Below are 16,285 nucleotides of genomic sequence, written 5' to 3' on the forward strand. Positions count from 1 at the left end.
TCACCTCCCTCTTACTTGTTGTTGCCACCTTCCTCTTTTCCCATCTACCTCTTACTCTAACTGTAGCTACAACTAAATAATGATCCGATATATCAGTTGCCCCTCTATAAAACATGTACATCCTGGAGCCTACCCATCAACCTTTTATCCACCAATACATAATCTAACTTTCATTACGTGCTACATCATACCTTGTATATTTATTTATCCTCTTTTTCATAAAATATGTATTACTTATTACCAAATCTCTTTCTACACATAGCTCAATTAAAGGCTTCCCATTTACATTTACCCCTGGCACCCCAAATTTACCTACTACTCCCTCCATAACATTTTTACCCACTTTAGCATTGAAATCCCCAACCACCATTACTCTCACACTTGATTCAAAACTCCCCACGCATTCACTCAACATTTCCCAAAATCTCTCTCCTCTACACTTCTCTCTTCTCCAGGTGCATACACTCTTACTATAACCCACTTTTCATTTGTAGTCCCTCTTTTCCTGCCATAGCTTATCCTTCAACATTATTGCTACTACTCCTTTAGCTCTAACTCTATTTGAACCCCCTGATCTAATCGCATTTATTCCTCTCCATTGAAATTCTCCCACCCCCTTCAGCTTTGTTTCACTTAAAGCCAGGACATCCAGCTTCTTCTCATTCATAACATACACACATTCAGACTTTCCCACTCTTTTTAGTAATCTTTAAAGGAAAAGGGGGTTACTAGCCCATTGTTCCCGACATTTTAATTGACTTTTACAACACATGGCTTACGGAAGAAAGATTCTTATTCCACTTCCCCATGGATATGCCTAATATGTAAACAAGAAAACCTAAACCTATACTCATACACAGCCTGGGAATAAGAGGTATAACCAAGGTCTCACAGGATGAAATACAAACCTTATCTTATTCTGTTGTTTGTTTCACTTCTATCTATCTTAGGATTAAAAGACTAAATTATTTATATTCACTTAATAAACTATTTATGAAAATGTTTTCCCCTCTGAGTTCTGGGATCTACTATTCAACTAGTATTACTCCTGGGTCCTAAGACTCAATATTATTAGTCCAGAATCATACAACTACAGTACTCTTAATCCTGGATTTTAGGACTCGAGTACATTTCCTCCAGCATTGCTGCTCCTCACTTCTCTTACTCGAGCAGTGTTTATTACTAGTACAACTGCAACATGAACGGTAAAACTAACCTACGTGAGTACGCTCATGTTCTTTCCTTCACACGTTTTAAGATGGCAGACACTGGCATCTTCAAACATACATTATGAGTTGCAGAATAATCACTTAACTTTTCATGACACTATTTATAAAAACACTCTTTCCACCTGCCAGTCATATATATATACACATTCAACAAGTTGTGTATACCTTACGATGATGACATTGCATTGAGTAGTACAAATCTTGTCTCCAATCTTTGCCAACTTTATACTGAAATTGAAAAAAATTGGAATTATTCTCTATTTCCATTTATAATGAATAAACCCCATCAACTGTCAGTCAGTCATTGTCAATATTGCAAATTATTCATAAAATGTTCAAAGTATGAATTTGTCAATTATTTCCCCTCAAAACTTAATCATCTCTAAAAAATAATGTATAAAAAAATAACAAAGTACATTAGGTCCTCACTTAATGTCCTTTCGCTGTGACATCAATGACTGCCAGCAGATTCCCAGTCAGGGCCGCTGTCTGTGTGTACTACATTTTTTAACGGCCTCGTACCAGGTGCTGTTCCTTACAACTTCAACTCTGTAAACATTTATTCCTTGATTTAAACCTGTTGCACTAAGCATTAAGGTAAAAATGTACAACCGTCATGTTTATATATATCAATTATAATGTGCTAAAACCAATTTCATTACACATTAATCATTTCTCTTATACTTACAGTGTCTAAAAACCTAAATTAATAAATAATTTCACTATTATTACTCACTCCATCACTGTCTTATCAGATGCACACTCATACTACACAATTCAAAACTGCAATATCCACAATCTTCCTCCTTCACAATGTAAGTAAGTACAGTACATATATCTCACCACCAGAAAAAATTCAACATAAAAAGTTTCCCAGTCTCTTTCTAAATGTTACCTTCCTTACTCTCAAACTCATTTCACATCACAAAAACCACTTATCTCCACTCACTCCTATCTAACACTCACTCAATGTCTAAATCCCTTCTCATAACCTCCTCCTAACCTTTCCTAATAATAACCCCTCCCCTGCCTTTCCTCCACTAAAGATTTATACACCCTCGCAGTTATCCCGTTTGGTTCCATCCTGTCTTATCGTCCAAATCGACTCGACGACCCCTCTTCCTTCCTCTGCGTGACACTACGATGGAACCTCTTACTCAGACTTTAATCCATTCCGTGACCTTGCCAGTACATGGATTTGCTCGTTTGCAGATTCAATTTTCCTCTTTTACATTAATTGAAATGAAATCACTCCAGTGATGCAAGTGTGAGCTATATAAAATCACTCTTACTCTATGCAAAAACTCAAAAAGTAAAATTTTCTCAAACAAATTATTTTCACACACAAGGCTGTGTGCGCGTCTCCTGGAATATCTTGCAAGTAAATCATCGACCTATTTTGCACTGTATTACCGTCAATAAAAATAGATCGAGAGGAATTTCCCGGCAAATATAAAACTGAATGTTTCAATTTTGAGCAGTGACACTTTTCAAGTGTCAGTGAGGAATTCCTCAATTGAAGATAAATCATTGACCGATAGGGTCTTGTGACCTTGACTTTGCCGTTACTCAGTCATTAAGTGACGAGAAGTCGTATTAAAAATATGTACCAAACTTCTAACGTCAGAGTGCTTACTACCTGTAGAAATACAAAAAAAATGACTTGATATTTCTAGTTTCTTCTCACCTCTTCCCAACCTTGACAAATACCCCTAAAAGGTGGCTGGCTGGCTGCCTGCTTGACACTGTGGAAAGTGCAACAGTTACCGAGAAAAATGAAGATGCCTCGTTTTCTCTGTTGCCTTCCATACGCTCGTGTACGAACTTGTCTGAAAAAAATATGAAATCTTACAAACTACAACATCTATAATTAACATTATACAGTCAAGTAATTTTTCAACAAGAGCAAAAACTCAAAATTTGAGTTTCAAAGCATACATGGAGGAGTTATGGTTTGGATAGACATTCACACTGTCAAGTACCAGAGAGCCCCACGTATATATGAGGTTAGGTTCCAGGCTACCGCTGTAAAGCAAAAATACCTGTAAAATCAAACAGTCCTTTTTTTTTTTTTTAATTTAAATGCATATAAAATCTTGACAATATATCCATACTATCATATATTAAGTGATCAATAAAATTAAGCCTAAAAAAAATACATATAAAATACATACATTACTTACCTTCAAATATTTTCATCTTTACCTTAAAGTAAGTGATGAATATATTTATTGTAGTAAGTCTGAATAAATGAACAATAGTTAAAATTGAAAACCACTGTATTAGTGAAAGCACTGTAAATACTCTTCAGGTTACTTGTTCTATCTAGGCTGGAATATCCTGCACACTAATAGCACCTTTCAAGACAGGTGAAATTGCCAACCTAGAAAATGTAAAAACAACTTTCACAGTGTGCATAAAGGAGATAAAACACCTCAATTATTGGGAACGCTTGAGGTTCATAAACCTCTATTCCCTGGAACACTAGACAGAGAGATACATGATTATATATACCTGGAAAATCCTAGAGGGACTAGTACCAAACTTCCACAAGAAAATCACTCACTATAAAAGCAAAATACGTGGCAGACGATGCACCATCCCCCCAATGAAAAGCAAGGATGTCACTAGCACGTTAAGAGACCATACAATAAGTGTCAGGGGCCCAGACTCTTCAACTGCCTCCCAGCACACATAAAGGTGATTACCAACATACCCCTGGCAGTCTTCAACCTGGCACTCGACAAGCACCTAAAGTCAGTTCCTGATCAGCCAGGCTGTGGCTCATAAGTTGGTTTGCATACAGCAACATCCTGGTTGATCAGGCTCTGATCCACCACAAGGCCTGGTCACACACCAGGCCACACAGGCCTTGACCCCCAAAACTCTCTCCAGGTAAACTCCACAGCCCACCTGTATGCATTTTGGGTAAAACTACAACTAAGTAAGTAATTGATTCTTCAAATTATCCTCCAATTGTAACAAATAACACCGTACGATTAAAAAGTGTCGCTAGCACGTGCAGTGGTCCCTCGATAATCATAAGGCTCAACGGTCATAACTCTCGAAAGCCGTAACGTTATTCTTGTCGAAACATCGCCTTGCAAATCGTCGTCTGACTCGCAAACATTCCTTCATCTGGAACGCGGACCCGAGCTGCCTCAGATTCCGTTCCCGACCAGTGTGCCGTTCTTTATCGGTGAGTGAGGATGATCCCACAAGATCATACGATGCATTTCCTGATATTCCATTCCTTTTAGTGCTTGCAACCTCTAAATAAATAACCACAGCTCCAAAGAAAGCTTCTACTGCCACCCCTCTGGTAAAGAATACGAGAAACGCGTATAATTCAAAAAAGAAATTTGTACGAAATTACAAAGGTGGTGGTGGTGGTGATACGGTGCAAACAAGTGTAATAGTGGTACAGGATGGTAGTGGTTGTGATAGTAGTACAAGGTGCCTTCTTTACTGATTCAACAACTTACCAACTCCTCCAATATTGTTGGAGTTATATAGGGCTACAGAAAACACCGCCACCTCGGCTGCTACTTCACCGCCATTACAGACAGTTTACTCTTATACACCCAACAACAACAACAAAAACAACACAACACCTTTTGTATCATACATAAACACTTATTTTATTCATTCTAGAGTATATTCAACGTTTCTATGTTATTAATATTGTTTATTATGTCATATCAGTTCAATTGCAATATATAAATAAGCTTCAGACTTGATATTAGTGTCGTATTCTCCAACAATAAACTCACCTCCACTCCCTCTGCCATATACTAATACAAATCTTCAATAAAAGGTAAGTGTCATGTTAAATGTTCATTTATTCATTTTATTAGTGCTTAAATTTATTTTCTGCATGTAAAACTATATTTGACCCTTTGACTGTCACAACCCCCTTTCTCAAACTGTCATTTTATGACATAAAATTTTTGAAAAACAAAAAAAAAAAAATTTCTTATGAAATAATACAGATTCTTCTCTTAATGGTAATGACACCAAAAGTTCGAAATTTGGTCAAAAACTCACAAAATTACACTCCCGTGAAGTTAGCGGTCTGGGAGAAATATACATATCGGCAATTTGGCCGACTTTGAGCCCTGCTTTTAGCAAATTCCATTGTACCAGTTGACCAAAATCATAGCTTTTTCTTTACAACTCCATTTTATCTATCAGTTGAGTATAAGAAATTGCCCATTTACTGAACCCAATAAAGTGGTCAAAAATTGCCAATTTCAAACAAATACAAAAAGATGAACATTTCAAAATAGAGTCCACAATAAACAAGGTAAACATTCTTGGCACTAAAATAAAATATCCTCTCTTCATTAGTTACATCTCTAGGTCCCTTTTATATTACTATTTCTTTCTATTTCAATTTTTTATTCATACAAAAAAATAGAAAAATTTACTGGTATGCACACCAAAAATGGTATAAATAATATCAGTGCACTAATGAAAGAATATTAGACTCCCCAATTGACGTATATTGGACGTGTGGTGTGATTTGCTTACTCCTGAACATTGGTAAAAATCAGACATTTCCACTACTTTGAGCTCGGTTTCAAGGTCATTTTCATCGTCAAAGTAATGAAAATAATCTCTATTTCTGTAATATGATTTCCATTTTATCACCTAAAACCATGAAAATGAGAATAAAACAATAAATACTATAACAAAATACACCTCAAAGTCAGCATTTTAATCCAAAAAAAAAAAAACGCTCAGTTTTTTTCCTCATTACACACGGCACGATTTTTTTGATGTCCTGCACATTGACCGCATACACCCATTCTCGCACATGTGGGCTTACCAGGTTTATCCTGCTTGATTTGAAGCTGCTACAATTTATAAGTATATATACGTCACAAACAGTGGCACGTAACACGTATTTATACGGCATAAACAGTCAAAGGGTTAAGCTAGGGAAACGACCCCTGAAATGACCTACAATCTTTATGGACAGGGATTCCCCTTCCAAACAATAACCTCTCTTCCATCTCAACTCTTCCCTGTCTTCCATTTATCATCAACAATAACAACCTTCAATAAAGGTAACTGTCATGTTCAATGTTCACTGTCTTGTGTATTTAAATCTATCTTTAATATAAAATAAAAATTGTTGTTGATACTTCTGGGTGTCTGGAACAAATTAATTAGGCTGACATTCTTTCTTATAGGGAAAATGAATAAACAAAATTTCAATTCTGTTATCAAAATTGATAATACATTAATTACAAAAAACCAAGGGATGACTGTATATGCATTCTTCAACTTGGAATCTGTATATTACCTGTTCAGATTGTATTAGATATTTTCAATACCGCTCTACCTTTCATCACCCGTACTTCAGATTTCTAAACCAGAACAGATTATTACTAATGGTTACATACTGAACCTTAAATAAACATGAAATGTCTAAGAAATAAGAGGTAATTGGGTTTGACCAAAGGGAAGACTAACTGACTCCAATTCCTTGCATTAAGAGCCCCCTCATCAACATCTCATGACTCCACTCTATTGAAACATTTCAAAATATGTTATATAAAGGTGACAAAACAATTATGATTCTGAACAGTATGACTTTTTAATAAATCATATCAAATGAAAATTATATTCATTTATAAAAGTACTCACATAGATAAGCAAGAGAGTACATAAAATGTGCATAATTACATTATAAAGTCCTTATTACCCTCAATTTTCGCTTGTGATTTAATTCTATTTTCCCACAGTCAAACATATACGTGAACAGTATTTAGATAAACATAAAGAGATTTTTCTAGCATTTATGAATTAGAAAAAGGCATATCATAAGGTGTATACGGAGGCAGTTTGGCACATGTTACAAATTTACAAAATGAGTAGTACTTTATTGAAGACGGTCGAGAGTTTTTGCGAGGATCGTGAGGCTCACGGTAGTGTGTGTAGGAGGGAGGGACATTATTTCCCAGTAAAAATAACCCTTAGACAAGGATGTGTTATATCACTGTGGTTGTTCAATATATAGTGGAACCCTGACTTACGAGTTTAATCCGATTCGGGATCTAGCTCGTAACCCAATTTACTCGTATGTCAAATTAATTCTCCTCGTTTCAATTGAGTGAAAATCCATTAATTCGTTCCTGCACTCTGGAAAGACGAGAAGAAATACTTGAATGTGACGCTACAATCGACTGTACGGCTTATTTATCTATCACAATTCATGTAATATGACATAATAAATAATATAATTAGCATATAAACATGATATATACTCTAGAATGATTTAAATATGTCATAATATAGTGGCACACCCAGTGGAAACAGCAAAAGCAGTGCCATTTCTATCCCAATTTTACTTTAGTATCTTCCCGTGTTCTTACTGTAAGAGAAAACAGAGTATTTTTGAGGCTAAATACAGTACATCACTAGGACCCATGGTTACAACAAAGAAATTTCGCCAAATAACTGTATAAAAATAATAAAAACTACAAGAAAACTGCCACCAAAGGGATGTAAACATGTTTACTGCTTACCACCTGTGTTATCAACTGTGCCAATTAGCACAAGCAATCTGAACTATTACATATATAGTATGCATTATTCTTTCTTTCAACGTGCCAGCCGTATCCCACTGATATGGGCTGGCTCAAAGAGAAAAACAAAAATTTCTCCTTTTACATTTACTAATATATAAACGAGAAAGAGTTACTAGCCCCTTGCTCCCAGCATTTTACTTGACTCTTACAACACACTTGGCTTACAGAGGAAGAATTCTGTTCCACTTCCCCATAGAGATAAAAGGAAATAAACAAAAACAACAACCAGAAAGAAAATAACAAAAAACCCAGAGGGGTGTGTATATATATGCTTTTACATGTATGTGCGGTGTGACCTAAGTGTAAGTACAAGTACCAAGACATACCTGTAATCTTACATGTTTATGACACAGAAAAAAACAGTAGAAATTCTACCATCATGTAAAACAATTAGAGGCTTTCATTTTACACTCACTTGGCAGGACGATAGTACCTCCCTTATGCCTTATGGCTCGTATTGTGACTGTGCATTCTCTTGTAACTGTCGGGGAGTAGTTTTAGGGGGGGGGAGGGTTACAGTGGACTTTAAAGTTCTGTATATGTAGTAGGCATAATAATAATAATAGATGTTTTGTATATTTAGCAAGTTGAATCTTTTGAAAAGTGGTGGGGTATGCTGTCTACCACAGGAGCTATTTATTACCCACACAGCAGCTTTTTGTTGGATTAAGGGTCTAAGGTGTTTGGTAGTACTTGAGCCCCATGCACAGGTACCATACGTGACATAAAGATATATTACAGAGTGGTACAGGGTAAGGAGAGTCGTTTGTGGTACACAGAAGCGTATCTTGGAAAGGATTCCTACTGATTTGGAAATTTTCGTGGCTATGTGATGGGTATGGGACTGAAATTTAAGATTATAGTCAAGGACAAGACCTAGAAATTTGCCCTACGTGTGTCTTGATATAAGGGAACCATTTAACAGTCTGTTAAGTTGAATATTTCAGGCTCTGTTGCTAAACAGCATCAAGTATGTTTTGTCTATGTTCACAGTGAGTTTGTTGGTCATCATCCAAACATATATCTTTAGCAGTTCATTCTTTACAGTGTTTTCAAGCAAAGCTGCGTCTCAATGGGAGTACACATATGTATTGTCATCTGGGAATACAACTGGTATAACGAGTTGGGATGCACTGGGGACGTCATTGATGCAGATGAGAAAGAGGAATGGGCCTACAACACTACCTTAGGGTACTCCTGTACAGCTACGGGTTGGATAGCGGAGTTGACTCCACCGGTATGTACGTACTGGTGTCTGTCTTTAAGATATATAGGATTTTAGGTAGTCGAGAGAATGTCCTCTTATGCCGTAATGTTTCAGTCTGAAGTGCAACAGATTGTGGTCGATTGTGTCAAATGTCTCTCTTTGATCGATAAAGAGCCCCGGGGGATATTCATTTTTATCGAGAGCTGTGTATGTTAGGTCGAGCATTTGTATAAAAGCATCCTTTGTGCTTTTTTTTCATCTAAATCCAAACTGGCATGGGTTAAGTTTGTTGTTGGATGTAACGTACGAGTACAGTTGGTGGTGTATTATTTTTTCAAATATCTTGGACCGTAAGGGCAAGTTTGATATGGGTCTGTAATTCCTCAAGTCAGTTGAATCTCCACCTTTGTGGACTGGGGTAACCCTTGCTGTCTTGACTATGTATGGGAAAGTTAAGGAAGCTATATTATTATTATAATCAAAAAGAAGCGCTAAGCCACAAGGGCTATACAGCGCTGCAGGGTAGGGAAGGAAGCAAGGGAATTGGATGGCAGGAGGGAGGGGGGATGATCAGCAGGTTACAGAAAACAGCAGGGCAGGGGATAGTACGGGGGTAGAGGGTAGCAAGAGATACAAGTAGAAAGGGCTGAAAGTATCAGAATTTGTGAAGTAAGTCAGTCGTTGTCAAAAAGTCAATAAGACAGTCCGGATGAAAGGTGGGTCCATCAGCGAGAAGGGAAGGTAAAGAGAGAGCAGCGGGGCGAAGACGACGACAGAGGTAAATTCTGCGTGCTCGTTGATAAAGTGGGCAGTCCAACAGAATGTGGCTGACTGATAATGGAGCTTGGCAATTCTCACAGAGAGGAGCAAGACGCCTCTCCATGAGATATCCATGAGTAAGACGAGTATGGCCAATGCAAAGACGGGAGAGAGTAGTCTCCCAACCTCGACACTGGTGATAAGAAGACGGCCAGTAACCTATACTCGGTTTAATACACTGAAGTTTATTGCCGAGCATAGTAGACCAACGTTGTTGCCAACAGGTGTGAAGGTGGGAAGATATTACAGCAAAATAGTCCGTACATAGAATACCTCTATAAGAAACTGGTAGGTCATGTACTGCTGACCGCGCAGCAGTGTCTGCCTGTTCATTGCCCTGTACGTCAACATGACCAGGGACCCAACAAAAAACAATATCTTTATGCTTAGTAAAGATGCGGCGTAGCCAAAGTTGGATACGGAGGACTAAGGGGTGAGGTGTATCAAATTTTTGTATAGCCTGTAAAGCACTAAGGGAGTCTGAGACAACCACAAATGATGACACAGGCATAGATGCAATACGGATAAGTGCTGTAAGGATGGCATATAATTCAGCAGTAAAAATACTAGCTGAAGATAGTAAATGCCCTTGTACGACGCTGTCCGGAAACACTGCTGCGAATCCTACGCCGTTACAAGACTTAGAGCCATCTGTGTACACAGCAATGGCATGAGAATGAGAGTGAAAGTGGTCAAGAAAAAGAGAGCGGGAAGCGACCGTAGACAGTTGGGCTTTCGAGCAAGGGAGGGAGAAAGAACAGACTCGAACAGCTGGAACTTCCCAGGGGGGTAGGGAAAAGTGAGATGCTACATGTACATAGAAAGGTGGTAGTTGAAGAGAAGACAAGAGCGAATGAAGGCGAAGAGAGAAGGGACGGAGTAAGCAGGGGCGGCGAACAAATAAAGAATGTCTACTAATATCAGTGACCATTCTATAAATGGAAGGATTGCGGAGATCATGAGAGCGTACATAGTAGCGCAGGCAATGGGCATCACGGCGATCGGATAAGGATGGAACGTTCGCTTCTGCATAGAGGCTTTCGACAGGGGAAGAGCGAAAAGCACCAAGGCATAAACGTAATCCTTGGTGATGAATGGGGTTAAGGCTAGAGAGAGTAGCAGGAGATGCCGCTGAATAGATCTGGTCACCATAATCAAGTTTCGATAAAATAAGGGTGGAATGTAGGTGAAGGAGGGTTCGACGATCAGCTCCCCACGAAAGATGAGCAAGAGTTTTAAGAAGGTTCAGCCGGCTGTGACAAGTTGCCTTCAGAGAGGTAATGTGAGGTTTCCAGGATAACCTACGATCAAAGAGGAGGCCCAGAAACTTGACTGTATCACGTTCAGGGATACGTGAGCCATAGAGGTACAAAGGATGATCGGAGATGACAGAGCGTCTAGTGAAAGTGATTTGGTGGGTTTTAGTGCTGGAAAATTTAAACCCATGTGTGGTGGCCCAATTGGAAACACGGTCGACTGCATGCTGGAGAGAAACTGTAAGGAGGTGACAGTCAGCGCCTGCACAGGCAATAGCGAAGTCATCAACATAGAGTGATGACCAAATATTTGATGCAAGACTAGGGGCCAAATCATTAATAGCAAGGAGAAAAAGTGTTGTGCTCAGAACACATCCCTGGGGGACACCTTCAGCTTGGACAAAGTCCGGGGAGAGCACATTATTAACCCGAACACGGAAATGCCTGTCAGTTAAAAAGTTCTTAAGGAAGGATGGTAGATTGCCTCGAAGGCCTAAGGAGTGGGCTTGGGCTAAAATATTATACCTCCAAGTTGTGTCATATGCCTTCTCAAGGTCAAAAAATATGGCAATAACTAACTGAGTGGTTATTCGCAAAGGCATTACGAACATACGTATCCAAGCGCAGTAAGGGGTCTATGGTAGAACGTCCCTTACAAAAGCCATATTGACGAGTGGAGAGACTGTTGTGTGTCTCTAAATACCACACTAAACGTCTATTTACTAGACGTTCCATTACTTTGCAAACTGCACTGGTAAGAGCAATGGGACGATAGTGGGAGGTTTCATGTCCCGTAGTGCCTGGTTTGCGGAAAGGGAGAACAATGGCGGATTTCCACAGCTGTGGAAGAACTCCTTGTGACCAAATAAGATTGTAAAGGCGTAATAGGACTGCAAGGGCTGACTGATCTAAATGTTGTAGCATACGAATATGAATGTCGTCGGGCCCAGCTGCCGATGATCGACAAGCTGAGAGTGTTGCCTCCAGTTCTTGAAGTGTAAAAGGCACATTATACTGTTCTTCTCTGAGAGAAGAAAAGTCCAAGGGTGCTAACTCTCTGGCAGACTTTGAGGAAAGAAATGAGGGGCATAGATGGAGTCCCTGAGAAATACGGACCAGATGATTGCCAATTTCATTGGCAACATCTAGTGGGTTTGCTATATCAACACCGGCAACCCGCAGAACAGGAGCCGGGTCAGGAGAATATTTACCACTCAGTTTTCGTACTTTTTTCCAGACTGCACTCATAGAGGAAGCAGAGGTGATGGTGGAGATATAATCTCGCCAGCAAGTGCGTTTAGCGTCACGGATGACACGGCGAGCGATCGCACGCTTCTGTTTAAAATCAAGGAGTCGCTCTGTGGTTCTATTGTACCGGTACCTGCCCCATGCAGCGCGTTTCAAACGTACTGCACGAGCACAAGCAGGAGACCACCAAGGCACGCATTTCTGAGAATGCCTGCCCAAAGTTTGGGGTATAGAATGAGAAGCTGCGGTGAAAACGGAGGACGAGAAGAGGTGTAAAAGCTCATCGATGGAGGACGAAGAAGGAACCTCTTTAAAAACAGTCAGGTGTGAGTAAAGGTTCCAATTTGCCCGATTAAATTGCCAGCGTGGGGTGCGAAGAGGTGGCGAATATGAAGGGGAAGTAAGAATGATTGGGAAATGATCACTGTCATGTAAGTCCGGGAGAACAGACCAAGTAAAGTCTAATGCGGCGGAGGAAGAGCAAACTGAGAGATCGATGCAAGAGAGAGTATGAGTCCGAGGATCAAAATGGGTGTGAGTACCTGTATTTAAAACATGGAGGGGGTGGGTGGCAAGAAAAGCCTCTAACTGAATTCCACGGGAATCACAGTGAGACCCTCCCCAGAGGAAATGGTGGGCATTAAAATCACCAAGTAACAGAATCGGTGGCGGTAATGACGAAACAAGGAAGGCAAAATCCGGAATAGATAATGCCCGAGAAGGAGAGAGATATAAAGAACAGAGCGTATACCACCTATGTAAGTGGATACGGGCTGCTGTGTAATGCAGCGAAGTATGAACAAATAGCTGATGGTACGGAATATCAGTGCGGAGAAGAAGGGCACTTTCATTAAAGGTCCCATCAGGAAAAGGATCTGAAGAATACAATAAATTATAGCCTGAGATGTGAGAAATAACAGCAGAGTGTAATTTTGGTTCCTGTAAGCAAACACCAACAGGGGCAAACTGGGAGAGTAACATCTGAAGCTCACCCCGATTACCCCTGAGGCCGCGTATATTCCACTGTAAAAAGGCCATGATTGGCAATGATAAAGATACTTGAAATCCGCAGGTAAGGGTTCCTACGGACTAGAAGGGTTAGAAAAGTCCACATACGGAGGCAGTGGAAAATGTTCAAGCAGCGAAGGAACGGTGCGCTGTGAAGAAAGGAGTTGCGCAGATGGAGCAGAGGAGAGAGGAAGAGCGGAAGGTGGATCAGTGTCCATTGATGGTTTGGTCTCTGCAATATATTCAGAGATTGCTTCAAGTGTTTCGGAATTCAGATATGTCGTATGGGAGACAATATTGGGAATGGTAGGGGGAGGATGAGTAAAGATTGGAACTGTATTGGACTGTACCAAGGTAGGGGGGGGCGAAAGGGTGGAGGGAACTGGAGAAGCGTGGCAGGGGACAGAAGAGACAGGAACCTGGGAGGTGGCAGAAGAGGAAGAAACTTGGGAGGGAACAGGGGAGGAAGGTACATTACGAGGAGGAGGGTGAACCTCTGCACTTGTAACTGAGCCAGTGAGAGGGGAAGAACTAGGGACAGAGACAGGGAGGGTAAAATGAGGAGGTGGAAGATGGGTAGGAGGTGTTACCGGACCTTTTTTTGACTTTTGAGAAGTAGAGGGACGATTGGGAAGAGGTGTCGTACGAGGTCTCGTCGATACTGAGGCTTGTAAGAGAGAACGCGAAGAAGCGAGATTAGACTGAGGCGTTGAAGTAGGGACGTCTGAGCCGAGGACAGCAAAAGGATTAGATACAGGAGTGATTATGGGAGAGGTAACCACAGAGGTGGGTGTAGAAGATGGGATACCAGAAGTGGGGGGACGTTTTGAAACAGGGGAATAAGAAACACGTGGGAGTCTCCCTTGGAGGCGGAGATGAGAAACTGCCATGGCATAAGGGAGACCTTCTGTCTCTTTGAGGTAACGGATTTCCCGCTCGTTTAAATAGACCTGACAACGGCGAGAGTACGAAGGGTGAGCCTCATGACAGTTAAGGCAAGAGGGAGATCGATTGCAAGACGTATTAGAATGGTCATCGGCACCACAGACTGGGCATTCGGCGATAGATCTGCAATATTTCGCTGGATGGCCAAATCGCCAGCAATTTCTACACTGTTGTGGTGTAGGGATCACCTTTCGAACTTGTAACCGATGTCCTGCTATATAAACGGAGGATGGGAGTTCTCGGCTGTCAAAAGTTAAACGAGCCACATTGCTAGGGTATCGTCTCCGCCCACGGGCAGGAAGAACCTAAGTGTCTACCTTGAGGATTGGGAGATCTTGGAGTTCCAGCTGTTCTAGAATGTCGGTGCCACATGTCTGGAAATTTTGTTGAACTATGGTATGGGGCAGAATAACGGTACCACTACAAGAATTGAGGGAATGATGTTTTTCAAGGGTGACAGGAACAGTATCTATATGGGAAAGACGAGAGAGCTCACGAGCCTGGGTAGCATTCTGTACGGTAATGATGCGCGTACCGCTCTTAAGAGCATGAAAAGAAATATCTTTACCAACATGGCGTAGGAGTGCCTTGCCAATACTATGGTCAGAAAGATAGGCAGTAGAGGAAGTTGGTCGTAAAGTGAAGAATTTAGTCCACTGTTCAATCTGAAACTGAGCGTGGAAAGGTAGTGAAGGACGTGTCGATCGTTTCTGAGAAGAACGAGAAGGTGAAGGTGGAGAAGTATCATCAGCAGGTAATTGTCGTTGACGTTTAGGCGTGGGACCAGAGTTGGTCGGCGATTTGAAAATTGCCGCACCGTAGAGGGAGAGGCCGGAAGCATAGTCAGAGGAGAGCGAAGGTCTGATAAATCGAAGGAGTCAGTCGAGGCCTCAGTACCTGAAGCGGGTGAGGAAACAGCACCGGCAATAGGTACAGAGGCATGAGGAATGTCTGAAGAGTGGTCCAAAGACGAGGCGGGGTCAGAACGGGGTGCGGTATCAAGAAGGGGCCCGGGGGTACCAGGTTCATGGACTAGGGCTGCCATGGTTAGGTTACTTCTTTCTTTTTGTTTTTAAGAAAAAAAAAGAAAGAAGAAAAGAAAATAAAAATAAAAAAAAAGAAAAAAAAAGGGGGGACCGGGGAGGGATAGTTCCTAGGAGGGATGAAAGGGCCAGAAATCTCCCTCCGCGCCCAAGAGGACTCGACACCGCTAGTAGCGCAGATGCAGCATGGAACCCGTGCCATACCCTACCCTTCATGCCAGTAAACCAGCAATCTGGGATAGCAACCTCACATCTGCCGAGCTACCTCGGTGGACAAGAGAGAGGGCGGCCGGATATCCGCCACAAAGCATACCTCCTTCAGCCACCACCCCCGGAATCCGAAAGGTGGCTTCCAGAGCTACACCCGTCGCCCAAAAGACACCCAAAGCTACTCCGGGATACCGGAGAGGGATCGGGACATCCCTAGGCAATCCAGATTCCACGGCAAACTACGCCACCGCCAAGAAACCTCAACGGAATGGGATGGACCCCGGTGTCCTTTCTCCTACCCAGGAACTAGCGCGCCTGTGGGAGAAATCCCAAAGGACAAAAAGAGGAAGGGCAAAAGGGAGGAGTGGGGAGGAGGAGGAGGAAAGGAAAAAGGGGAGGGTGGGGAGGATGGGATAGGGGAGGGGAGATTGGGGGGTAATTAGGTTCGGTCTGAGGAAGAAGACCGATAGGTCTAATTCCTCAGACCAAGAGCCTCTTCACCACGCCAAGGAGCCCCCCTTGAAGAGGAAGGAAGCTATAGATTTGTTAAACATTGTTCCAATAATGGGCAACAGTTCTGGTGCAGCTTTTTTATATATGAATGGCACTAAGTTATCTACATCACCTGATTTGTTTTTTAATGATTTAATGATAACCAAGACTTCAGTGGGATTAGTTGGAGCTAGGAATAGAGTATTTGCATAGTTGCCAGTGAGGTACT

At 41.2% G+C, this 16,285-nt stretch overlaps 1 protein-coding gene across 1 annotated transcript in view; it reads right to left on the reverse strand.

The window, feature by feature from the left end:
- LOC128697777 (uncharacterized) overlaps positions 1–16,285 on the reverse strand; it is a 111,934-nt gene that overhangs the window by 87,001 nt on the left and 8,648 nt on the right. Inside the window, 1 exon segment of the mRNA XM_070099482.1 lies at positions 2,917–3,058. Within this exon segment, the coding sequence (XP_069955583.1) occupies positions 2,917–3,058 (142 nt within the window).

The sequence above is a fragment of the Cherax quadricarinatus genome, chromosome 68, assembly GCF_038502225.1.
Source record: "Cherax quadricarinatus isolate ZL_2023a chromosome 68, ASM3850222v1, whole genome shotgun sequence".
In the NCBI taxonomy this organism is placed as follows: domain Eukaryota; kingdom Metazoa; phylum Arthropoda; class Malacostraca; order Decapoda; family Parastacidae; genus Cherax; species Cherax quadricarinatus.